Here is a 26219-nt window from a genome sequence, read left to right as displayed (position 1 = left end):
CTCCATCCCCCTTGTCCTGCCAGTGGCTGCCCTTTTAAAAAGTTGATTCCCCTCCTGTTTCTCTGCTCCCTTCAGGGGCAGGAAGGCTGCAATGAGGTCCCCCCGCAGCCTTCTCTTCTCCAGGCTGAACAAGCCCAGCTCCCTCAGCCTCTCTCCTTAGGGGAGGTGCTCTAACCCTCTGATCACCTTCATGGCCTCCTCTGAACCCTCTCCAACAGTCCCACATCTTCCTTGTACTGGGGAAAGAAAATTGCTGGCCAGCAGCTCCAAGGGACAACCACCTAGGGAGGGCCCATTCCTTGGCAAGCAGCCCCCCAAGCCTGCAAGCTCCCCTGCACAGCACCCCACAGCCACATCAGCCAGCACTGCGCTCCAGGGGTTTCGTTCCCATCCCGGGCCATGCCCACTGGCTCTCTGCACTCTGCACCCTCACACCAGCCTCAGGATGACACGGAGCCTCCGCTCTTCTCTCCTCTCCTCAGAGGGAACGGAAAGGGCTGAGGCATTAACCACTCTGATCGTGCTTTACCTGGCAGCCTGAAGGATCCCTTCCACGTGGTTTCTGGCCGTGGGATGTGCGGCTGTCCGACCTCCTCTTGCCTACCGTGATGTTCTGACGGCTCTGGGAGCTGATGGAGGGCAGGCTGGCTTTGTCCCTGAAGCTGGACTGGCTCATATTCAGGCTGCGTTTGGGATCGGGGCTGAACTGCTGGCTGGGGGACACATCCATGTGTGGCCCTGCGGAGGGGACAGACAGCTTCCTTATGGATCAAGCCAAGGATTTCACCTCCAGGACCACCATTTCCATAACTTGCACCCATCCTGCTGTCTCACGCCCTGGCTGCAGGCGCCCATCCCTGCTTGAGCTAAGCCCTCGGTGTGGGATAACTCCAGACCCCTCTTCCCTCCCCCAGCTCCTGACCAGATGCAGAATTTCCTCAGACTTTTGGGGCACCAACTGCCCAATAAAGTTCCCTAAACCTCTCCAACCTCACGTGGAGAACGACACAACAGGCACAAGCCATGTGACCTGACATCATGCGTAGGAAAAGCTCTGGAGAGAAGAGCTCGTCTGCAGCATCCCTCTCATCTGAAACTCCCCTGGGGGGTTGTTCTTCCCTTCCTCTCATATTTGTGAAGCCACGCTCAGAAGTCAAGTTGGCCAGAGCTTAATGAGCTGCTTCAGAGGGCTTTTTCCTCGTTAGAGCAGTGGTTCTGCCTGATGGCCGTGAGAGGCAAGCTGGATTCGGTTTGAGGAGATCTAAAAAGCCCTCTGAGAAAGAGACAGGTGTGCTCCACCGAGGGACGTGTGCTGAGATGCCTGGGGGCAGTAGAACGCCCCTGCCCCAGCCCTTAAAACGGCCATTTTTATACTTTTAAATAGCCAGAGATGCTTTAGGAAATAGTTTTGCATTTCTACATGTGGCACCCGCGGCCCCTAAGAGACCTCAGAGCCACCAAACCTCTCCAGAGGAAGAGGTGGATGGTCATCACGGCCGGTTTCTGAAGCTGCTCTGGGTTCAGCGTTTCTCCTTACCGGCCTCCTCCATCTCCCTCTGCTCGCTGGCAGCCCTGATGCACAGCTCCCGGGCCCGGAGCGCTGCCCAGCTGCTCCTCTCTGAGATGGCTTCTCTCACCACTGCATCGATGGACAAGCAGGCGGCACCGTAATATTTGGACAAGGCGACTGCCGCCGATGTCTTTCCTTGAGAGAGAGCAAGAGGAAGTGAGCGTCACCAAGCTGCCCTGTGAAGTTTTTCAGGGACAGGGTCTGGAAAGCCCCCAGGCAGGATCTCAAAGCCTCATGGGCAGTCTGAAAGCAAGTGTCCCTTTTGGGGAAACCACGAGTGAGGCAGCTTGGTTAGAAGGGTTGTTCTCCAGTCTCTTGGGGTGGCCCCAACCCTGGGCCAAGCACATTAATTTGAGCCCCGTGCCCCCACTCAGATCGTTTCCCAGCCTGCGTTGGTCAGTGTTGTCTCAGGCAACATCTGGGCACGGTTTGGGGTTGAATATGGGCTAGGGTCTGCTCCCACAAGGCAGCATGGACACGAGGTAACACGCTCCCAACGTGTGTCCACACAAGATGAGCCGCACCACTTGTGCCAGCCAGGCAAAGACCTGGGACCGTTCCATGTGCCAGCAGAGCTCTGACCCACCTTGCTTCACTTCAACTGGTCAACCAAGCTCTGCTGGGATGTGTCTCTCCCGCTTCCCCCATCCTTGCGGCCAGCAGCTCACATACCTGTCAGGGGTGCCCCGTGGACGATGATGACGATCCCTCTGCGGTTTTGGGCCGCGCGCCCTTCTGGGGAGGTATCAATGCCAAGGTGACGGGCAATGGCCCTAGAGACAGGGCTGTCATCCAGCTCTCCCATGGGGTCCTTGCTGGCAGGGGTGCCGTGCTGATGCTCTGCTGGGCAGAACCAGGTACCAAAGTCAGCTGCCTCCATACTTGGGATCCTGATCATCCTCCCCACCCCTCGGCATCCTGACAGAGGACACTCTGCCAAAACCGAGGTCTTCAACACAAACTGCCAACATGATTCTATGACAGCAAGTGTGCTAAACAGCATCATCCTGATCCCAGCAGCTCCTGGGAGAAGAGGTGGGGAAAGAAAACCTCCCTGGACTCTCCCTTGGCCCTGCCCCTGGTTCTACTGGCTGAAGAACCCACCCCTGTCCTACCCGCTATGGTAGAGGGACACAAGGGGACAGAATCACAAGGTTGGAAAAGACCTTTGAGATCATCCAGTCCTACCGTACCCATCCTCTACTAACCTGTACCCCTGAGCACCTCATCTACCCATCTGTTAAACACACCCAGGGGCAGTGACTCCCCCCTCCTTGGGCAGCCTGTGCCAGTGCCCGACAGCCCTTTGGGGAAGGATCTTTCCCTAATGTCTGATCTGACCCTGCCCTGGCGCAGCTCAAGCCAATTCCCCCTTATCCCGTCACCCATCACTTGTGTCAAGAGAACAACCCCCACCTCTCTGCACCCTCCTGTCAGGTCAGTGTAGGTGGTGATAAGGTCTCCCCTCAGCCTCCTCTTCTCCAGGCTGAACACCCCCGCCTCCCTCAGACGCTCCTCAGAAGGTTTGCTCTCCAGCCCCTTCCCCAGCCCCATTGCCCTTCTCTGCACTCACTCCAGGACCTCCATGTCCTTCTTGGAGTGAGGGGCCCAAAGCTGAACCCAGCACTCGAGGTGCGGCCTCACCAACGCTGAGCACAGGGGAACAATCCCTGCCCTGGACCTGCTGGCCACACTGGGTCTGACACAAGCCAGGATGCTGCTGGCCTTCTCGGCCACTCTGGCACGCTGCCGGCTCACGTGCAGTCGGCACTCACCCAGCACCCCCAGGGCCTTCTCTGCCAGCAGCTCTCCAGCCACTGCTTCCCCTGGCAGGAGCTCACTTTGGCTGCACTTGGGACTGGTGGAGGATGTGTGTTACAAGCCACAGACTTTCAGCCTTGCAGTTCCTCCACCAAACTGGAGAACAAGCAGTTGCTACAACCATGGGCTTTCCATGGAGAAGGCAGTGGGGATGGAGAGCTGAGGGTAGGTGGGCAGGACTCCCTGCTGCATCCACACTTGGGCCAACCCAAACCCTCACCGTTGTCCTGGCTTGCTTGTTCCTCACTCTTGGATTTTTCAGGCTCATCCTGCAGCCGTCTCTGGTCCTCATAGTACTCCAGCACCTCTGGAGGCAGCTTCTCACCGGGGGCACGCGGTGGCAGCAATAAGGTGTTGCGGCAATCGTAGTCTTTCAACATCCGCAGGACCTGTGGGCGCCGGGAAAAGAAACCATACACAGGAGGTGTTTCTTGACCTCCATCACACCGAGAGCCAACCTATCTTCTCCCTCATTCCTTCCTCCCAACACCACACCAAGCCCCTCCGCAGCCCTCCAGCAGAGCTGGCTAAATCCAAAATGCCACCAGGCTTTGTCCTGGACACTGCTTCCATCTCCCCTGCACAAACCTGGGAATGCTGGAGCACTGCCAAACTATGTGAACGTGCCCATGGGGACCAGAGCTTCCCTCTCACCTGCTCCTCCATAAGGTACTGCTGGTCAAACTCCAATGAGTAAAACTCGATGGGGAAGTCACATGGGTTCTTCACCACCACCATCTCCCCCACTCCAGGACTGAATGGCAGCAATGGTCCCATCTCCAGTACTGGGGGGCTGAATTCCAGCCGTGGCTCCAGCCCACGCCCTGACACCTGCAGCTGGAGGTGCTGGGTGCTCTGGCAGATGTTAATCTTCAGCTCGCTTCTGTAGGACTTCTGAAAACAGAGAGGTGCAGAAAGGTTCTCCACAAAGTCCCAGGGGACAGAGCCTCAGAGTCATCCCTTGCCCCAAGGTCTGGGATGTCACTAGTACCGCTGGGGGAACGGGAAGTGGCTATTGATGTGCAGCAGGGGCTTGGGGCCCTGGCACGCTGGCTCCAAGGAACCGGGATGGTTCCTGGCGTTGGGTGGAACCGGGTATCCCATGGATTTAAATGGACTGATGGGGGTTTCAGCAGCGCTTGTAAAGGTCCCTATGGGTGGGCTCAGGGGCTGCTTCTCCTCCTCCTTCAGGGTTACACTGCCCGGGCAGTCCTGGCACTGCCACCGCAAGCAAACATCCGCTCTGTATCGCTCCATCAGAGGGGCGAGGAGCTCCCGACCGCTCGCAACCAGGGGTGTCATCTCCACTCGGCCTTTGGCCAGCAACTGGACTGGAAGCCAGAGCTCTCGTGTCCATAAGCCACCAGTTTCCAAGTCAAAGTGGCCACGTTCAAACCGCCTTTGGGAACGCTCCACCATTGAAGCGGATTCCCAGTTTGCCTGGAATGTGCCGGCACCGCAGGGACCACGGGCGGCGAACCATGACAGGTGACAGCCCCGCTAAGCCCGGGAAGGGGCCTGGGCTGGGGCTGCTTGCTGGTACCGGTGATTCAGTGACATGGAATAATGCTGAGGGGATGGATATAGGTATAGTTTAACAGACAATTAATTAATAAAATGTAAATATAAGGAGAGTTTGCATGTTTTTGAGGACAGATTTGTTTGGGATTCCAGTAGAATGTGGCTGTAGCTGTGGGAGCTGGTTCATGAGAGCAGCTACAAAATTTACCCCAACAGTGGAACAGCCTTGAAGATAAAGAAGTGAAGGTGGGGGAGTCATTAATAATGAGACCAATGACTATATAAGAGCTAGAGTAGATCTTGTTTTCAGCTAAAGGGTTCCTAACTTGTTTGGGCAGGGATGGGGTTTTGAGGCTATGGAGAAAACTGCAAAGAGCATGGGCTGAGAGGAAGACATCCAGCCTTCATCCCTGACGCCCACCAGAAGGCCCCCTGAGTGTCACTGAGCATGGTCTATCTGGGAGGGATTAATGTAAAGTACTTCCTGGAGGTAATTTGCATACCCCTGCCTTTTCTTAGAAACTCTAATGAATATGTATGTGTTAATCTGTATCAGTAGGAGAGATGTGGCTTTAACCAGCGCACACATCCGGAGCAGCGATGCCTGGTGTGCCCAGCGCTGCGATAAATGGCGTCTGCTTCATCAGCACCAAGGCTGGGGAGTTCTGATCCCGGCTTTTCATGGCTTCACCAGCAGTGGGATTAGCTGAGATCAGCCCTTGCAGGGTTCATCCCCCACGAGCGCACTGGGGTTCTCCCCATGCCTGCAAACAGGCCCCCGTGGAGAGGGAATGAGGGGAGACGGGTGGGTTTTGCCCACCCATACACTGAGAAGGAGCCACACCGCAATGCCCTGATGCTCTCCATGCACGGTCCCCTGTAGGGATGTCAAAGCACCTCTCCAAGGAGGGGACTGGAGGGGGGGGAGGAAACTGAGGCACGGTGGGTATGGGGCTTGCAGAAAGCTCCATATGGAGGCAGACCTCATCTCCCCCTCCCCGCACTGGCCTCCCATTGCCACATGGCCTTGCACCTGGGCGTGACGCCCACCCATCTCACCTCTTCCGTGGGTGTAAACCTGACTCGCATGTTGTAGCGCTGTCCAGGAGTCAGGGTCCCAGCCGAGGGCAGCACCTCGAAGACACAGCGCTGCTTCTTCCTCTGCCGAAGCAGCTTTTGTTTAACGTATAGTGGCAAATACTTGTCCACCTGGGCACAGGAAGGAACCTTGTGAGGTCTCTTTGGTCTGTGAGGACAGACCCTCAAGTTCCCACAGTGCTCTGAAACACCGTCACGGCGCCAAGAGCACCCACATCCAGACCAGATGTGGCCACTACAGCCTAGAACTGGAGGGAAAACTTGTGGGCAGGGCAGGCAGACGGGTAGGCACCGCCCTTGGAGGAGGACGAATGGGTGAAGGTGGCAGAGAAGCGAAGCATCAGCTGCTCAACAAGTCCAGGTGAACCAGCCTTGCTCCATACCCTCCAATCTCCCTCCCACGAGCTGTCCCCATGCGGTGAGGCACCCACAGTGGCAGAAAAGGCACGAGAGGCACAGAAAACCCAACCGAGAAGTTACGTGTCACGCATCGTCCCTGCCTCACCTTCACAACGGGCTCATTCACAGTGATGGACCATTTACAGGGGACCTGGAGTTGGTTGTGGAGCTGGATGGTTTCCTCCTGACACTGTCCACATTGGACAGCAGCAAACTCCAGTCTGTCCCTGGAGATGCAGAGGGATGGCACAGCCACACTGGCACAGAGGCGGATGGGAAATGTGGGGCCTTCTTCTGCCTAGTGAGGGACAGAGCATCCAGCTGAAGGTCCAGGCAACATCTGCTGCTGCCCCCAACCTGACAGCTGCCTCAAAAGGCCGTGCTGGCACAGGGAGGTGAGGAAGGATACAGTACCTTGATGGGCAGGACAACATTCACTTCTCCCACCGGCAGGTTGGCACTCTGTGGGTCAAAGCGCACTTCAAACGTCTCTGTCTCGCAGAAGGGCAGGTTGTTCACGCGGCCCAGCTCCACACTAAAACCTTGAATGGGTGAAAATAAAGCAGCTGAGATACGCCAGCAACGTGAACAAGTACGTTCAGACCGTATGGGTGTCCACAGGACTGTCAGGCAGAAGGACCCTTTGTGTCTCCAGAGAAGACTGCCACTCCTTCTCTCTTGTCACCGCTCAAACAGAAAGGAATTTCACAGCCTGAATTCAAGACCCGCAGGGTAAAACAGAAACCCATCAGCTGAGGAGCACCAGCAATTCCTTCACCAGGCTCCCAGGAAGGACGCGCAGACCTCTCCAAAGAAGTTCCAGGGAAGATTCCCCTGTGCTGTGGTGCTGCTTGGAAGACAATTTAGAGGAGACACCTGACCACCCTTCAGACGCAGCAAGTCACCATCTGATGGTCCTCAAGGACCTGTTTTGAAAGCCTGTTTTGACCGCACAGGCTGTTGTCTCAATAGAGGCTAAAGCAGCACTGTGTCATTACAAACTCTAAACAAAGCGCTTCCAAACCACCAAGGGTCTTGTCTGCTCCCAACACAAGCTCATGGAGCACACAAAGACACTCAGGAGATGCTCCTGGTAGCCAAGAGCAGAAGATGCTGAGAGGTCACCATGGTGATCAGCCCACAGAGCCCCCGCAATGAAGCGTCAGGACAGCCCAGGTGGCTGGACACTGCGGGCCAGGAGAGTTCTGGCTGCAGAGCACCGAGCAGGGGGGGGAAGGAAGAGAAAACGATGCAAAAGAGCACTCAAAACCCTTCCCCGTGGCCCCAGCATATCTGTCAGAGACAGGTCCTTCAAGCCCACAGGAAGTCCCTCCAGCATGGGTTACCAGTGCCACACAGAGCCCGTCCGTCAGCGCAGAAGGACACGGGGAGCTGCCCGGGGTTGGTGATCTTCACGACGTGTGTGTGGATGTCACCAAGAATGACGTGGCCGAAGTCCAGGACGTACTCGGGCAGCTCCACTCTGGAAGGAGAAGCAAGGAGAGTCCTTAAGGTGGAGGAGGATGCAAACAAAGTGGGTGCTTCTGTAGTCACTGCTGGAGAAACTCCAGCCCATGAAGCCCAAGGTCTTATCTTCTGCTAAGAAGACTTCGGTATGTCACAGGGCACCCAGGTCCAAGGTTTTATCAGCTACTAACAGGTTCTTAGAATAAAATGAGTTTAAAACAGACACTGGGCACAACTCCTCTGCTGTGAAAAGCCACTGGAAAAAAGTCCTCAGGCTGCTCACTGGTAGCACGTCCAAACTGTCAGGATCAACCCCCTTCTCAAGTCCCCAGCTATTCCCAGAAACAAGGAGCTCCCAGGAGCAGGGGCGCACCACTGTGCGCTACCATCAGGGCACAGGGGCCCTACTAACTTGAGAAGCCTCCGACGAGCATGCTGGTCAAAGGCAGCGTCCTCCGGGGAACCGGAGGAGAGAGTTTGCTGCTGCTCCAGGGCGTGCTGCTCTATCAGAATGTTCTCCATCTCCATCTGCAGACGAACGTCCAGCTGAGGAAAACAAAGACAGTGGCTGGTTAGCAAAGGGAAGTTAATCCCACCCTGCTCTTGGTAAGAAGCAGGAACAAGTCCTTCACTCTGAGGGTGGTGAGACCCTGGCACAGGTTGCCCACAGAAGTGGTGGAGGCTCCATCCCTGAAGACATGCGAGGATGAAGCTCTGAGCAACCTGATCTACTTAAAGGTGTCCCTACTCGCTGCAGGGGGTAGATGGCCTTTGGATGTCCCTGCCAACCCAACAGAGTCTATGACGAGGTCCTTCTGCCCAGCTGCTCAGTCTGCCAGGACCATTTCTGAAGGGAGATGAACTCCAGCACCTTTGCCTGCTCAGCCACCTTTATACAAGCTGATCTGACCAAACAAGTCAAGGACCTTCCAGAGCTCCAAGTATCTGCCTGCCCCCAGCTGCTGCCAGCGCAGCTCAGACAAAAGCTCTCTCCATGAGGGAACCAGGTCAGCGCTGAGAGCTCTTGGAGACACATCTCAGTCACTTGAGCCCAGTCTTCAGGACCTCCCCCTCGGGCACTCAGGAAGCTCAGGCACCCACGGGAAGGACCACTACCAGTGGAGCCCCATGTTTGTGGCCAGCCCAAGGGAGCCAGCTGAAGCGTGCAAGGGGGACAAGTGACACAGGGAGAGGGTGGCCCCTGCCAAACAGGGTGAGCAGCCAGTCTCACCACAATGCCAGAGTCGTCCATGGGTGGCTCTGTGGCTGTGGTCTCCCCGACAACCACCGCGTCGTCTCTCTGGATGTCTCGTCCTAGCCTTGCTTTTGCCTCTTTGAGGATCTGCTCGTAGTTTTTGTTTCCTGAAGGAAGAAAACAGTCACAAATAGAAGCATGGGCACAGTGGCATCCCCATTAAAGCTGGGAAGCTCCACACCCCCAGCATTGGCCCTTCCCACAAACACATTCCTCCAGCAACTCATGGAAAGAGGATGCTGCTTTTCTTCTATGTTCTCTCCCACCCATCTTCCTCCACACATGGGAGCATCTCATCCCCCCCACCCCTGCCCAAATCCCTGCCAGCCCACGTTACAGCTTTCCCAACACTGCTTTCTAGCTGTCCTCTTTATCCAGGCCACCAACAGATGACACTGGCCAGGATGGCTCTCTGGAGCAAAGCCCATGTGCTTCTTGAAAGCAACCAGAAGAACAACAGCCCTGAAACCTCCAGCCTTGGTGGAGGTGGGTGTGAGCTGCCCTATGAGCACGACGACACAGGGGGGCAGAAAAAGACCCCCACGGGACCTCCCCGAGGAGCAGTCAGAGAGTGCTCACCCTTGATTCTCCTAGGAAGGTCCAAATAAATCCTGGGAAAAGTCCCCTCTCCTTTCAAGGTGATCTCTTCTGGCTCCAGGTGACCCACTTGGATCTGGAAGGTCCTGCAGAAGACTCCAGGCACTCCCGGCAGGTGATAGACAGTGAGCACTTGCTCTCTGCCAGGACCAATGTAACCCTGGAGGTGTGGAAGAAGAGGAGGGGAATTCAACTAGAGGGCTTGGCGGAGGGGTGGCTCAGACCACCGTTACACTGAGATGAGAAGGCACGTTGCAGGTTCTCACACAACACATCGCCTTCCAGCTTCCCTGCACCCAAAAGCTCAAGTCTCCTACACCGGGCTGTGGTTTGTCCTCCTGCCAACACTGCCCACCCTCTGCCAGACCCAAGCAGCAAAGAAAAGCCCTTCTGCCAGCTGCTGTGGAGGAGGAGCGGCGTGCCCAAACTCTCAGCAGGGCCAGCAGCTCCTGTCATGGCACTGCAGTGGCTCCCAGGCTGGTGTCCAAGAGCCTGACCTCTTACTCATGAGCCCAACCAACAGCTCCTGCCTGGGTGGTTACACCAAGGGTGCATGGCACTATCTAGACTCACAGTGACCTGCAAACTTACACCCCTGGAAAAGCAGAGGCAGAGGCTCGGACGAGGTCCAGGGATGAAGGGGTTCCCCACAAATCCCCTCCTCACTGGGCTCCTAGCTGTCTGAGCCTGGAGTTGGGCTCATGCCAACCAGGTTGAGAGCCAATACAAACAGGTGGCAACACTGCTCAGGGGACAGGGCACAGCCACAGCTCTTCTCAGCTCACTGGGCTGGACCTTCAGCTCCTTGCTCCCCCCCACGCCGCAGGGAGAAGCTGCTGAGCAGGACACATCCTACCTCTTGGTCCCCGGAGCCCTGGACTCCAGCTCCCAACATGGCCTCTGCAAAAGCAACTCCTGCCAAGCTGCTGGCACAGCAGCAACTGCCCAGGGCCAAGCAGAGCCGCGTCCTCTGGAGCAGTGTCACCCCTCGCAGGAGACCAGCACGAGGACATGTGAAAGCCATTTGGCCTCCTCTTCCCATTGCCAGGAGGGACACGGATAGGAATGCTGCTTCAGCTGAGGGATCCAGGCAGAACTGGGACAGGGGATGCTATGAGCTGGAGGAGTGAGGGGCCGGCACGAGTTCCGACACAGGAGCTGCGTGCCCAAGAGAGGGACTATTTATGTCCTTAGTGCTGACAGGAGGCAGGCAGAGACCTGGAGGAAGTCCCGCCCCACCACCCAACCCTGAGGGGAAGGAGACGCTCAGGAGACCTTGCACCATCCCGCTCCAGTGCCGGTACCAGCACAACTTCACCCGGTACAATTAGGACTCTGCTTGCCCAACGTTTTGTTCCTCCCCTATAACCCCCTCCTGGGCAGCCTGATGTGGAGCCAGCGTCAACCCCTCGTGCTACTCACAGTGCTGGGCAGGACCAGGGGCATGCCAGGCTGAGGACTGTCCGCGGTGGCCGTGCTGGGGCTCAGCACCACGTAGGTGAATCCCATCTTCCCGCTGTTCCGCAGGGTGACCTCTGATTTATTGACTTCGGTAAACAGCTGGAGAGAAGACAGAGGGGCGGGAAACTGAGGACACACATCTGGATGTTGGCAATCTGCTCCTGCTGACACTGGGATGAGAGCCGATGGACACAATGCAGGAGAGAGGCAGAGGAAGAGGAGGGACGGGCACCTGACTCTCCCAGGCCAACCTGAGGAACCCACGCAGATATTTATGGCAGCGCGCAGAGGTGCAGGAACCACCACAAAAAGGTCAGTAATAAACTGGGGGATGCCCCACTGCTGGAAACATCTGGTCAGGGTGAATGAGACTCTGAGCAACCTGACCTAGTCGAAGATGGCCCTGCTCAGTGAAGGTGGACAAGATGACCTCTAAGGTCCCTTCCAGCCCATGGTAACATTGTTCCTGGTTACTTTTGTTGCTCCATGGAGAGCACTGAAAGAGACCGTCTCCTTGGACCCCAGGATCTGGGAGCGGATCTGCAGATGGATGTCTCAGGGCACATCTCCCTGGAGATCACCGCCTGCCCTGGGAGCCAGAGTTCATTGAAGAGGAGGGATTCCCAGCTTCAGGAAGGGGAATGGAGATGACCATTAAAACCAGCTTGGACACAGGACCTGGCACCCCAAAGCTGCACCTCCAAACCAGTGAGAGTCCTGGACCTCAGTGGGCAGCCACCTGCCAGGGATGGTCTCAAGGATTCCTGCCAAGAGAAACGCGTGGTACCTGCAGCCCGCAGTCCATCTCCGTGCTGTCCAGGAGGTAGTGGATGAGCGAGGCCTCCCCACGCAGCGCAACCTCGTAGGTCGGGCCTCCCTCCACGCGGCACAGCGCCGTGACACGGGCAATGATGTTTGCATGGCCAAAGAAGGTGACCCTGACCCGCTCGCTCTCGCCCGGCTGCAGCACGCCGTACAGCGGCAGGATGTGGAAAACCTGGAGGAAGGGGAAGAGACACTGAGACATCAGGTGTGCAAATGGGTGCAGGAGAGGAGAGAGCCACAGCTTGGAGCAAAGGACAGACATGGCTGGAGGGCCTCTTCCTCAAACCCAGTCTCATCCTGCAGCCACCCCGCTTGCCAGTGGAAGGACCATGGGAAAAATCTTCTCCCATACTCAGTAATGAATGCGTTAATTAATACTCCACGTTAGAGTAATTTGGGAGGTCTCTTGGCAGCCAGAAGCTCTCTCTGCTGCAGAACCGGCCTCTCACTGCCTCCAGAGGAACACCAGCACACGTCCTTAGGGCCACCAGTGTGACCACGGAAGCGAGACAGGTTCCCACTCACCTCGTCCACCTCAATGGTGGGGAGCTCCAGACTGACAAATGACATCAGCTGCCTGATGGTCACAGAGCTCTGAGTCTCCACAGTGCTGTTTGCCTCCGCAGCACCCACTGCCTCCACAGCACCCTCTGGCTCCGCAGCACCCTCTGGTAGAGGCTGGAAAACAAGTGCCATGGGCTGCAGTAAGCAGCAGGTGGGGCTGAGCCAGACCACTCCGCTCGTGGCTCTACCACCTCATGAAACCAGGAAGCAGCTGAGATGGGACCTGGGTGCAAGCCAAGTACAGGTATGTCCCTGCCAATGCTTGAGCATGGGTCCAAGCCCACCCGCAGATGAGACACGGGCTCCAACTGTACATCCTACACGCCAGTTTGCAGGAGGAAGCGGGGTACACCAGGTGCTCGGGGCCGGCAGAGACCCCCAAGGGTTCCATTGTGCAGCCTGGTGCCAGCCTGGGCCTGTTCGCTGCTGCCCGAGGAACATGCCAGAAGCCTGATGCCTGGGACAGGGCAGGTTCTCTGTGACAAACCAGGAGTACAGCTGCAAGCAAAACTCCACCAACAGGAAAATAAGGACTTGGGAAGCGCTCGGCACAACTCTCCTGTTCTGGGTGGTGCTTAGTTTCATCTCCTGCACTCATCAGCTGAGGAGCTCAGCTGGGACACTCCTCTCCACAGGCACCTTCCTGAAGAAGGCAGCCAAGATGGTTTCCTGTCTTCCGGCAGTGAGGAGCTGGTGTTTAACCTCAGAGGTGCCAGTGTCCAAAAGGAACCTTGGCCCTGGGCTTCTGACCCCCTGTTTATAGATGAGGGCTTTGTGGTTGCTCTGGAAGTTCAAGAGGTGAAGACATGCTTTGTGCTACGGCCTTGGCCTCAGCAGAATCTACTAAAAAGATTTATGGGGCATCTCCCCAGGAGATAAGGTACTGGGGAGGGCAGAGTCTTCTCATCTTTCGATGCTTTTAGTGGTCTCTACGTTTCCAAACCCAGCAAAGCTTCACCAAGCACGTGTTCCCAAAGATGCTGACAGCACTTTCCTAGGCCTGTGGTGTCCCACAGAGGTTACATGTGAGTGCGTGCTGAGGGTGGTGAGGCCTTGGCACAGGGTGCCCAAGGGGCTGTGGAAGCCCCATCCCTGGCAGGGTTCAAGGCCAGGTTGGAAGGGGCTTTGGGCAGCCTGGGCTACCAAGGGTGTCCCAGCCCATGACAGGGGGTGGGATTTGATCTTTACAGACCCTTCCAACCCAAAGCCTTCTGGGATTCCAACTTCTCCCTCCCCACAGGCTCGCGTCCAGCCGCTGGCCCTGCTGCCAAGCCCGCTCTCCAGGCAGCAGAAGGAAGGCTGGCATGAGCACGGGCCTTCTGCAGTAAGCTGGGGGAGGCAACGCTGGTGAGAGGTGTAGAAAAACACCTACCTCTGTTTCCAGGGTGTCATTTGCATCTGGTGGCTGTGGGACAGAATCCCCCACCGCTGACAGGGCTTCAAATAGTTCCTCCACACTCCCATCCCCGAGGATGCTCTCTGAAGGCACTGGGCACTCCAGCTGAGCTCCCTCCTCCTTTGGTGGTTTGGCTTTTGTGAAATATTTTGGTGTTGGAGGAGTTAACCTGGAAAACAACAAAGCTTTGATCGTGGAGCTGCAGTGGGAAGGAGGGAAGGCAGCAGGAGCAGCTCCTCGGCAGGATGCAGCCCTGCGGTGGGAGCTCAGCAGCTCCATAAGCAGGACAGAGCAGGTCAGTGCTTGGGGAGGATGCTGGTATAGCGGCGGTGCCGGCAGCCGGGTGCAAGGAGCAGCAGAAGGGGACAGGGATGAACACCTCACCGGGGTGGGGAGCATGGCAGCAGAGGGAGACACACACGAACCCTGCAGCAAGCACAGACCGCGGCGCAAAGGGACAGAGCCAGGCAGCCATGGGCTGTACAGACCCAGCAGCACCCTCCCAAAAGCACCTGCCACCCCAGACCGTGCCTTCCCCACCTGCAGAGCCACGGCGAGAAGTTCTGTGGCTCAGCCAGACACTGATGCAGAACATCTCCCCAAGAGTGACCCACAGCCGCGGGTCGGCATGAGCAAGCAGCGATGCTGGCAGCTTTCTCTACGTGTAACAAGGCAGGATGGAGCCAGAGCTGGAATGGAGCTGGGGCTGGGATGGGTTGGAGCCTCCAGCCTGCTGTGCCTCAACTGGACAGAGCCCAGCACCGCACGGGGCACCCAGGTACCTCAGCTGCCTTCGGGCAGCCTGACTTCTTCTGGGTGAGAAGGGAGGTGCCTGTGCCAATGGGGCACACGCACCGGGAGCGCCTGGAAACTCTCCAGCCACACACCGGTCTGGCCACCATTCTGTCCATCTCACCGTCACCAGCCCTGACGGTTGATTCCCTCCATGTCAGACCCAGTTAGTTTCATCTGATAATTTACAATACCAACAGTGCTTAACGTGGACCAGAAAAATAGATCTGACATGCTGCCCTTCTGCCGGGCTCTTAATGAGCAATGTGAGGTGTTAATAGCTTGGAGACCGTCTTCATTTCCAGCTCTGCCACAAGGATCACATGGTGTCTCCTGAGGGACCCTGAGAGAGCACATTACCGCTTAATTAACATGCGGAGCAGAAAAGGGAGCTGTCCTAATGGCCGTAGCGCTAAAGAGCCAGCAAAGGGGCAATGCCAAACCCTTTGGAGCAGAGGATCCTGCCAGAAGGACACTCAGGACCCTCAAGGCAGCAGAGCTGGGTGACTCGGCATCTGCTGGAAGAACCAGCACCTGCGGGCTTGCATCCAGCAAAGCCAATTGTTCTAGGACTCGGAAGAGCTGCCCCTCAATGGGTAACTTCGCTCCGTTTCCCGGGGCGGTATGGAAAAACCATTGGCTGCTGGAATTCAAAGTGCCCGGAGTCAACTTCTGACCTATGCAAGAGAGGCCACAGCGGGAAGAACCGCTCGAAAACGCCTTTAGAGATGCGCTACAGCACAACTGAGAGATTGCTCTTGGGCTTGGAAAGCACAGGCCAGCACTGGGTGGCCCTGGTGCCCAGGGACGTTGGGACAAGTCCTCCTACTGACACCTACGGCTGCACCCAAAGCCACAGCAGAACCCGCCGGAACACACAACGAGCGCCGGAACACACACAACAGCCGCTGTGTGAATGCCATGGCCAGCAGAACACGAGAACTCAGTTCAAGGTGGCGTTTGCCTCGAGCCATGGAAATCCCCACCTCAAGCTGTGGAGAAGCCCCACTCCCTGGGCACCTTCCCTGCCTGAAGTTGGGAGGTGCTTTTTCCACAAGGGAAAGTGAAAGGGATTTGTCAGATGCTACACAAACCATCTCAGGCTTTGCAAAGGACAAACGGGACAGCGGACGAAGAGCTTCAAGGAGAGGTGCACGTACCTCAGGTGGCTTGTGGAGTCGTCCACCAGGAACAGCCACTGGTACTGGACGGGCAGTGGGCTGCAGTTGGTCATCCGGAAGTGGCGCTCATGTTCAGTGTCATTCAAGACACAGCCAAAGTCCAAGGTTGTGGTCTGGAAACGGAGATTCGGGAAGAAGACTTCTCCCCGAACGGTGACTTGCTCTTCATGAGGGTGTTCAAGAAACTGTATCTTCAGAGTTCTCTCTGCTTCCCAGCTATTCCAACCCTCTTCATAAGCAGGGTTAAACCCAATGGATAGATTAAGTTCCTTCCCAATCCCCAGCTTCACGGGCTGCAAGAAGATGAAGAGTATTAATCACCGGTATGATGAAGTCCCAAGGTCTGGTGGCACAAAACACCTCAGTGTTCAAAGTGCAACCCCAACGTGGGCTTCTTGCTTCAGCCTTTGTTTTCTTTACAACATGCCCCCGACCATGCAGCACAACTTTCTTCTCTGAGACTCTCAGGCTCACCCCCTTGTGCTCTGCACCCATAATGCAAGAGGGAAATAAATCCTGGCGTGCCCTGACTCTAGAGGAACCCCTTTGTCTTCACACTCAACATGAGCCCTAGGGCACTGTGCCCTCAGCCTGGAGAGGGCTGATCACCTGCATGGCAGCAGTAGCCGTGCTTCCAACACGTCTCTAGCAGAGCCCATGTTTGACACCTCCCACCACCAGCAGCGCAGATGACAAGCGCCTTGGCCTTCCCAAGGGCAGAGCTGCCCTCAAAGAGAGCAAGCAGCTCTTCAGGTCACCCAAGGAGGGCTTCCAAGAGACACCTTCATCACACGGTTGGCCCACACCTAGTTGCCTGCTCCTAGTTGTCTTAGAGCCAGGAGGTATTTCCCCAATTGAGCTGGTCTTTTCTCTTCTTTTCAAACCTGATGCTGTTCAGGCCAACTGACTGCCAATTCAAAGGAATAACCACCTCTCCCAGAGGGCTTCCCAATGGAAACGCACCCCCACCCCCCTCCCTCTTCAAACCCCACTAGCGGGAAGGTCTGGGGCTGCTCACCTGGTCTGGCAGGGGCTGCTGGGACGCACTGCAGACCCAGAAGGGTTGCTCTACCGTCAGGACGATGCTGAGCGGCAGGGAGGAGGTGTTTTTTAAAGAGAGAGGCTTGTATTGAAGGCTCAGGACATCACTGGGTTGCTAAAGACAAGGGGAAAAAACAGGGAGGGGGGTGAGTCACCGCCCTCCGGTGAAGTTAAGCAGTCCCACCTCTAAAAACACGGTCGCTTTGCTCACAGGGTGCCTCATGGGGGGGTTTGGGGGGGTGAGGAGGGCGTTTGGCATCGCTCGGCCACAGCACCCTGCTCTCCCGCCCCAGTCCCAACACAGGAGGATGGCTGTGTGAGGCCCATGCTGTTCTTGTGGATCCCACACACCTGGCCATGGGCTCAGCAGCTCTATTTTGCTTCCAGCTCAAGAAAGGCAAAATAGAGCTGGAGAGATGGTCCCCAACCCCACAGGGGAGAAATAATGATCTCAGTGTTGATGGCAATAGCTTGGTCCTGCTCAAACCAATGGCAAAGCCCTGAGGACTTGGAGAAGATGTTTAACTTCCTTCCCTGAAGGCCATCACACCCCTCCGTGGGCTTTCAGTCCTCAGCCATGCTACTAAACACCAGGACCCAACCCAGAGACCTACCTTCTCCACCCGGAAAGACATTGCTCTGGGCGACACTTGCAGGATGGGAGCAATGAACTCGCACGTGACATCCACTTGCATTATCTGTGTCTTCCCAAACTGGTTCCCCACGATGGCATGACACACCAGCCGCTCCTTCACTACCTGTGGGCAAGAGTCACACGTCACCCACCAAGTGCCAGCAGGGAGCCCAGAAAACACAATGGAATTTGCAAGCCGTGGACACAGAAGGAATTTGATAGCCTGGATAAACCCATGCCATGGGATCTTGGCCATCAACCCTCCACAACTATTACACTGGGGTGAGCTGTTATGGGAATACTGATACAAGTGGAACTGTCAATTCTAATGACCCCTGGGAGCAGCTTCCCCCATGGAGAACATCACTCCCACCATTCCGGCTGCTCGTTTTTCTCCTCCAGGACTGGGCTCTAAGCAAGCCCTCTGCCCATGTTTGTCTGCAGAGGGAAAATAACGCTGCTCCCAGACGCTCCCCTCCCTTCCCAGGACATTGGTTTTACTCCCTGCTTCCCCCAGAGAAATTACCTCGCCGTTTCTCAATCCACTCCCTGCCTCTGCTCCTAGGCTAAGCCTAACTTATTTTCTCTGCCCTTCCTTCCCTGTAACCCACCGTTTGCCCCTGTTCCTTCAGCCCCTATTTTGCTATGGGCAACTTGGCTTGATGGTAGCTATAGAAACACCCCAAAAAAACCCCTTGAGAACTGATGGTGGCCAGCAAGGAGCGCAACTGGTGCTGACATGGTCACTCGGGGCGTTGAGATATTTTCTTGAAAGCACTTGTTCATCTTCTCAGGGAGAAGTCAAGGGGCTGCAGGAGAAGCCCCAGTGGAGGTGATGCGATGGGGAGCTCAGCACCCGTGGGGGACTTCACCTGAGGAGTGCTGGAGGAGCCCTCCAGAGTCATCTCCATCGTCTGGCCTGGCATCAGCTCCATTGTCAGGGGTTGAAGCTTAAACACGGGACTGGCAGGCCTGGTGTTCTTGGAGGAACCTTTGCCCTTGGTTTGGATGGCAGGGAGACGACCACGACGGGGAAATGGGGGGAAACCTTCCGTTCTCCAATAGAGCCGATGGATGCGTCGTCCTGCGTTCGTTATCTTGAAGTGGTAACAACAGGGATCCAGGCTAGAAGAGAAGCAGAGATGGAAAATGGCTCAGGAACTGCCTCTTTCCAGCACTCACCTGGCTTCAGTGCCCCGCTGGCCTTATCTGACCACCCACCCAGCAACAAATCCACCTCCAAAACCACTGACCCAGCTCAAAGTTACACCAAGAGCCAGACCCTGGTTGCCCCTAAGTTTATCAGCATCCAGCAGACGGTCTGTTGGCGCAGAGCAAGGAAAAGCTTCACCAAGGACATCAGCATCTCAGTTATTCCCCCTCGTCTCTCCCATCCCTTCAGGAGCACCCGACTCCTCATCCCCAACGTATCATCCTTGGGCTGAACACTGAAGCTGGTTTTGTATTGTGGGAAGCCAGATGTGCTGAGAGAACGTGGGATCAAGTGATGTTTCCCTGACACGAGCACAGCAGCAAGACCAGATGGAGCGGCTGAAGGACCAGAGCAACAACAAGAGATGAAGAACTCCAGCTCGATAGAAAGCCAGATTAATATTCCATGGAGATTGAGTCCTTCACATCAAGGAATGCTGACTGCAGGCCAGGCTGCAGGAATTATTTTACCCCCTATAAATCTGAGCATGGCCAGGAAACAAGAAGCTCCTGCAACAGTTGGTGTCTGTCCAAGGATGAGCTTGCAAACCACGTCTGCTGCATGCAGCGAAAGGCAAGCGCAGCAGCGACAGCAGAGAACAAACCAGCCCTGGCCACAGGCTGCTCAACAACAATGGGCCCGAGCTGGGCAGGAAACGGTTTATGCTGCCGACAGCAGCGGGGGAAAGCTTGGAGCAGAACCTGCAGCTCTGGGAAAGCCCAACTCATCTGCCATGCTCCCTGGTCCCACCTCAGCTCACCCAGTTGCAGCCCAACCGCTCCACAACCCGCAGGCCAGGAGGCGAAGGGGGGCAGAGGACACGAAACTCGGTAGCCTTGTCCTCTGCCTTGTGTAGCTGAGTTGTGGCCGCATGGAGCACAGGACATGCTGGACAAGTGTCCCTACTGACGTGGATGGCTTGTGGGTTCATATTTGCACCCCTAAAATCTATTCTAAATGCTTAAGGTAGGATTAACCTGCTGGCTCTAACCAAAGGTTAGGGTATGGGAGAACTGGGGACCCTCTTTGGCCAGGGAAAGGAACAGGCACCTGGAGAAGGTGATTCCTTCTCCGAGGAATGCTCCAAGAGGTCTCAAACACTTTGAAAAACCTTATTTCCCTCCCCTGTTTGCAAGAACCTGCCAGGTTCAGACACACACGGTAGGATCAAACCAATCCCCTTCTCTGAGCTAAGCTCTTGCCATTAACCCTCTCCCTTTATCCCACCCAACCTCAGGAGACTTCTCCTCTGCTCCCTTTCAGGGCCGGTCCTGCAGCCATCATGGCTGCTCCGTGCTGTGGCAGCTGGCAGAAGAGACAGCAAGGAAAACAGGCAGGAGAAGGGAGGAAAGAGTATCCACATCTGATAGAGAGCAGCCTGGCAGGGGAGAGGAGAGAGACAGCAAGCTCAGAGATGATACAGGGGAAAGACAAATTCTGCTGCTCCTCCCGGACTCCCTGGGGCAGAAGGGAAACCAAACAGCGCTGGTAATTTAGTCAAGGAGTTGCTAACAAGCTACTGCCAAGGTTCTCTGCCGCTGCCAGACGATACTCCACAGCCAGTGAAGAAGACAGCAATGCTACTGCAAAAAGTACTGTGTACTGTGTTTCTACTTGTAACGTCACATTTCCCAGCTGGAGGCTTCTGGAACCTGCTGTTTTCTTCCAAATCTTTACTCCATAAAGCAAGGAAATGCATGGATTCTAACCCAGGGCAAGTCGGGAACGATTTCCCAACTGGTGTCTGGCTCAGTGGCTTTCTGAGGGAATCTAACAACTTGAAAAACGCCCAGAAAACATTTCTAAAGGAGTTCCTGGGGCTTCAGTGGCACCGAGACAGGACCTGGAGTGCTGGAGGAGAACCAGCCCCAAGGATTTCAGCAGAACTCCTCCTTGCTGGGCCCACGGCAGAGCCCGGAGCAGAGAGATAACTTACCTGAAGTGGGGGCCCAAGTTGAGCTCTGGAGCAAGCGGTTTGTCCGTGATGATGGTAGTGCCAATGCCAAAAGCCTGGATGAGGACGTTGTAGCTGTGGCTGTTCTCTATGGACACGGTCACCTCGTCCTTGAATTGTTCGATGTCATCCAAGTTTGCTATGACAGCCACAGCCATGTCGGTCTCGGGGGGGATCACTCCTTTACTGGGCTCAATCCTGCAGCGCGAGCGTTTGCCAGCCTGTAAGACACGGCAGACGCTAAGTGAGCACGGACACCACGGACCCTGCTCTCTGCTGGGGTGCAGGAGAAAGGACTAAAGACATGAGGGTAAATACATAAAGGCTTCGTTTCCCTAAATCCAAGCGTCTGGAAACAGCAACTACGCTGGAGCTTGTATTGCACCCTCCTTTAACAGATCCACTTCCTTAACCCTGCTTTGCCCAGCCCAAGGGATGCTCATCTTCGGGAAAAGCTTTATTCCCCCCCAGCCTCCCCCTGGGAGAGCACACCAAGGCAAGCTGCATCTCTCCTGGCTTCCCCACCGACGGGTTTGCACAAAGGCTCGAGGCCAGGACTGCTCAAACCCCACTGCAGCAGCTATGTAGCCGGGGGATCTGGCCTAGAGCCTGAAGGATAAACTCTGCCAAACGGGTTGCGTAAAATCCTGGTGCCCAAAGTCTTCTTTCCCCAAGAGTTGGGCAGTGCTTCCCAACAGCCCCCCCAGGACTGAAGCACTCCGTTCCCACTGATCATCAGCCGCAGTGAGGTGTCCTGGCGCTCTCTGCTTTGGGAAATCCAGCTCTGAATGTTTACAGAGAGGCAGTGAAGAAACAAGCAGGAAGAAACCTGCCAGCTGTGCCCCGTGGGCATGGCCCCAGCTTCCTCTCTCTTCCTCTCGTTTTTCCCAGATTGCCCTTTACAGATGGGGCGATCAGGGTGCTGGACCCCCCAGTCCTCCTAAAACCACATTCAGAGGGAGCAAGCTGGCAGCAGAGCAATGGTCTCCATCACCAGGAGGAGCTTGAAACAAACACAGAGAGAGTAGGGAGATGGTCAGGAAACCCGTGCTCCTTTCAGGAGAAAAAGGCTACGGGCTTCTCTTCATCTCAGAGCTCCAAATACACAGCTCAGAGCAAAACACCTCCCACAATGTAAAGCCAGAACTTGTGAAAAGGACCTAGGATCAATTTCTGCTCAACCATCCAGGAAAACTCCCTGCCTTAGTGAGCGGTCCCCCAGTGCTGGGCTCCTCTTGCTGCGCTGCGGTGGAATACCTTGCTGCTCTCTCAGATAGCGACATGGAAACATCACGTACAAAAATCAAGTCCCAGGCTGCTATGGAGCCATCATTTCTGTTGGGAAATATCCCCACAGATACTTACCACCTCTGCCCGGAAGGATGCAGGGATAAGACTCTGGTTGGAAAGGTAGAGAGTGCGGGAAGCGTCTGCCAGAACGTGGATATTGCCAAAATCAATCTTGCTGGGATTCACGTGGACAACTGGTCCCTCTCCAATGGCCTTCAAGCTGATGGTCTGCTCCAGGTAGGGAAGATTAAAAAAAACAAAGACAAGGGAAAGTTTAAAGAAGAGATGGCTCTCAGGGCACTCCTAGACTGGGGGATGATTATGGCTGTTGGACGTTTGCAGTCTTGTAACACCGATGCAGGAGGCCTGGAGCAAGTGTGGGATCTACAGTGATCCCATCAGGAAGCCACAGGCCCCTGTTACTGGGGGATAAGGAAAATCAGCTCCCCACACTTGATTTTCCCCCTTGCTCAGCTCTCCTTCCTCCACCCCATGCCTGCTCCTGCTCCTTTTCTTGCTCCTGCTCCTTTTCCCACTGGATCTTGCCCCAAACTGTCCTCTATGACTTCCAGACAGCTGTACTTGGCTGGTAACTTCTTCCGCATCCCCCACACAGCTGCCCCCTGAAAACTAGCGCGAGCCCCCAGCAAAGCAGGCTCTTGGCAGCAGAGATCACGGCCATTGGCTGCCTCTCGGTGCTGCCTCTGTGCACTACCAGTACTACAGGAACAAGAGATTCATTATTCATTCTGTCCCTCAAGCAGGATTGTTTTTCTCTCCACAGTCTGAGACCCTCCAAGTTTTCTTCTTGTAGAGACCATGGTAGGAGGAGGAACACGGGTTCCTGTGCTGAGACACCTTCTCACAGTGCTAAAAACCAGGGAACTTCATCTCCTCTGCTTGGACTTCACCAGTTCCGAATCACAGAACAGTCTGGATTGGAAGGGACCTCAAGGACCAGAGAGCTCCAACACCCTGCCACAGGCAGGGCCAACAACCTCCACGCCTGGAGCTACATAAGGTTGCCCAGGGCCCCATCCAACCTGGCCTTGAACACCCCCAAGGATGGGGCACCCACCCCTTCTCTGGACAGCCTGTTCCAGCCCCTCACCACTCTCTCATTAAAAAACTTCCCCCTAATATCTAATTTAAACCTTCTCTCCTTCAGCTTCACTCCATCCCCCTTGTCCTGACAGTATCTGCCCTTTGGAACAGCTGATTCCCTCCTGTTCCTCTGCTCCCTTCAGGGACAGGAAGGCTGCAACGAAGTCCCCTCAAAGCCTTCTCTTCTCCAGGCTGAACAAGCCCAGCTCCTAAGAACACCTCAACCCTTCAACAGAACCCAAACGCACAGAACTCCCAGCACTGACAATCGCTGTGCGATTCACCGGAGGGCACGGAGTGGGATTTAACCACAAGAGAAAACAGCCTCCCTGATGGAAAACCTTTAACGATGGCCCACTCGAGGAAAAGACACTGACAGCTGTCAGAATCACTAGTCCAGTTCAGGCAGAAGGAGCAGTGTCTGTAAACGCTTGTCTCTTAACAGGGCACTGTGCAAGAGCCAAAAAAACCCCAACAAACCACGTACCAAGGCTGATACCTCAAAAATGAGAAGCTGAAGCTGTGTGATGATAGATGTTTCATCGCTCTAGGAGGAGGGAGGTAGGGAAAGCTGAGGTCTTGCTGATGCTTGCCCAGAGCTGCCAGGAAGAAGGAGCTGGAGGGAAGAGCTGTGTCTCACCAGCTGGCTTGGCTTCCCCGTGGCAGTGGGGTGGAAGCAGCAAAGGCAGGGCAGAGCCCTCTGGAGGTGGACACAATAACATCTGGAAGATGCTCAGGCTAGCTGGTTTTAACGAGGGAACATGCACTAACACAATGAATCCTCACCAAGGAGAAGGCTTATTAAAAAGCCCAACAAAACTCTTCATCTGCTGTCTTCATAAAGGGGGAAAGAAAAACCCTGTTCAACAGCGTGACAGGCAATGTGACACCCATGAAAGGTGAGCAGCTTTGCTCTGGGTAATACTGCTGCACGTACACCCCCCAGTACCACTCTGCCTTTGCTTCTGGGTACCATAACGTCACGGTAGATCCTTTAGGAAAGAAGAGCATCTGTCCCTGGCAGACGGCCGCGGTCCGAGTGACCACCAGTAACCCCAGGTCTGGGTTTTACCAGCTCCTTCCCACAGAGGATGACAGAATACGCCACACCAAAGCTGGCACGCAGCCACCGCAAGCCCAACACCAAGCGACAGACACCCAGAGGGACTCAACGCAATGCAAGGCGCGGCCGCAGACTCGGTATCCGCGCTGACGGGGTGACTTCAGAGCCAGCTCGCGCTCTGCTCCATCATGACGCGCTGCAGCCATTCCCCCGGGGTCAGGCTGACGTCACAGGACCCCTACAGGGAGGATTTGCCACCAGTGTAGCATGTGCAAGTTGATGCTCTGCTAGTCCAGAAACCTTCAGATGAATCCAGTACTGTGCTTAGGCTATAGGAAACAGGGAGAATGCCGCCCCACGGCTAGAAACTCCCATCCCTGCGGTCAGTACACCCAGGGAAGCCTCTACCGGCGCTCGCGGCGAGGGAGCGCAAATGCTGCATGTTAAAGAACGACTTCACGGGCTTGTGGAGCCACTCAACCCCCTGCCAGGGAGAACTGGGCTCCTCCACCTGAAGCACAAGGAAAATGAAGATGACATTCACTTCCAAAGGCAAATACTTTAGGCAAGGTAAAGCTTTGAAACCAGAAGCCGTTAGCTCAAGGGGAAAAGCTTTGCAAGGATCCTGCAGTTAAACAGCAGGCTGGTTCTCGAGGGCAGAAATCCCCCTTCTCCAGGGAAACGCCCCGTCTACGCCCAAGCAACTGGTTTGTCCCGCTTCAGGCTTGCCTGTCTCTCCTATCAGCACAGCCACAAAGGCCAGGCTTGAGATGTTCCCTGGCATCCAGGGATTGCGCAGCATTGTTTCCATCTGTTTTAATGACAGTTTCAATCCCCAGCCTGCTTTCAAAAGGCCAGCCTCCCTTTCGGGTACAGAAAGCTTAAGGTTCCTGTGGCATCCATGCTCAGAGAGATGGCAAGACATCCTGAAACAGCCATTTCCAAAGTTAATATCATTCTAATCTAAAATATAATTAACTAAATTTGTTCTTGATTTCAGCTAGATGAAGCCAGGACACTACACAAGGCGTTCTCCTGCCTACATCTTGCTCTCACTGCTGCTGCTGTGGATGCCTGAACGCTAACAGCATCTTTCAGGAGGCTCCAGAAACATCATCAGGAATGCTTCACCATTTCCAAGCCTGTGCTGGAAAAAGGAAGAGTCCCTGCGTTGCAGATGCCAGGGGTGTGGAGATGCACAGGGCTTTACGCAGAGATATGACGGATACTTCTCGACGTGATGGGCCAAGCTCTCAGCATGGTTTCTCACACAGGGTGTCCCAGTGCCCTCCTGAACAAAAGTTCCTGCTCTGAAGCAGCAGCTCCTGCTCACCTAATCACGCAGCAGAGTCTGAGCTCCAGGGACCATGCTGGGTTGCAGACTGCGCTTGTTATCCCGTCTCTCCTATCTGTAATTATGTGCCACATCGGACTCTCAGACTGTCACCTGCCCAAGAAGTCCCACCAGCCTTCCTCTCTTCTAGACCTTGGCTGTTGCTTGTACCACGAACCCCTTTCCTTGTCCATCCTGGCTGCGTACTGCAGCCCCGGGAAGGATCCCTGGAATTAGGAACCTCGAGGACTCACCAGTGGGGAGTTCTTGTTCCCAAGCAAAGAGAGCACAGCAGAAGCAGAATGATGTCCCAACTTCTGGGCTTCCAGCACCAGCGGGATACTGACAGACCGGTAACCCATGATGATCCCAGAGGGCATGGGGCTGGAGTACTGCACAGCATCACCCTGCTCGTGCTTCTGTAAGAGACAGAATCAAACTCAAATTCAGAGCGACCTCCGACGAAACCTGCACTCCTTAACATCTACCATCGGAACCCAGCTGGGAGACCGGGATGGGCTTCACATCCCAAGGGGGTCCAAAAGCTGCTGCACCCACAGACACACACTCCCATGCCAGCAGCCTCCTCACAGCAGCTTTTCACCACCCTGCATAAAATCAACCTAAAGACTAGAATACA

At 55.5% G+C, this 26219-nt stretch overlaps 2 protein-coding genes across 2 annotated transcripts in view; both read right to left on the bottom strand.

Moving 5' to 3' along the window:
- LOC311196741 (protein NDRG4-like) overlaps nt 1-26219 on the bottom strand; it is a gene marked incomplete at both ends in the record, with an annotated part of 721213 nt that overhangs the window by 645577 nt on the left and 49417 nt on the right.
- Nucleotides 1-26219, bottom strand: part of HYDIN (HYDIN axonemal central pair apparatus protein) — a gene marked incomplete at its 5' end in the record, with an annotated part of 78253 nt that overhangs the window by 31844 nt on the left and 20190 nt on the right. The window contains 23 exons of the mRNA XM_084270367.1: nt 605-738; nt 1538-1705; nt 2243-2413; nt 3612-3780; nt 4046-4285; nt 5972-6121; nt 6516-6707; nt 6824-6951; nt 7756-7892; nt 8289-8422; nt 9108-9238; nt 9711-9888; nt 11151-11288; nt 11977-12186; nt 12540-12692; nt 15887-16240; nt 16966-17103; nt 17603-17746; nt 18495-18747; nt 20772-21010; nt 22155-22307; nt 22616-22799; nt 25895-25998. Of these exons, the coding sequence (XP_084126493.1) occupies nt 605-738; nt 1538-1705; nt 2243-2413; nt 3612-3780; nt 4046-4285; nt 5972-6121; nt 6516-6707; nt 6824-6951; nt 7756-7892; nt 8289-8422; nt 9108-9238; nt 9711-9888; nt 11151-11288; nt 11977-12186; nt 12540-12692; nt 15887-16240; nt 16966-17103; nt 17603-17746; nt 18495-18747; nt 20772-21010; nt 22155-22307; nt 22616-22799; nt 25895-25998 (4002 nt within the window). The remainder of the gene's footprint in view (nt 1-604; nt 739-1537; nt 1706-2242; nt 2414-3611; nt 3781-4045; nt 4286-5971; nt 6122-6515; nt 6708-6823; nt 6952-7755; nt 7893-8288; nt 8423-9107; nt 9239-9710; nt 9889-11150; nt 11289-11976; nt 12187-12539; nt 12693-15886; nt 16241-16965; nt 17104-17602; nt 17747-18494; nt 18748-20771; nt 21011-22154; nt 22308-22615; nt 22800-25894; nt 25999-26219) is intronic.

The sequence above is a fragment of the Gallinula chloropus genome (genome assembly GCF_964237585.1).
Source record: "Gallinula chloropus genome assembly, chromosome: 13".
Lineage (NCBI taxonomy): Eukaryota > Metazoa > Chordata > Aves > Gruiformes > Rallidae > Gallinula > Gallinula chloropus.
Note: the sequence above shows the minus strand (reverse complement) of the source record. Positions and strands in the feature narration are given on the sequence as shown.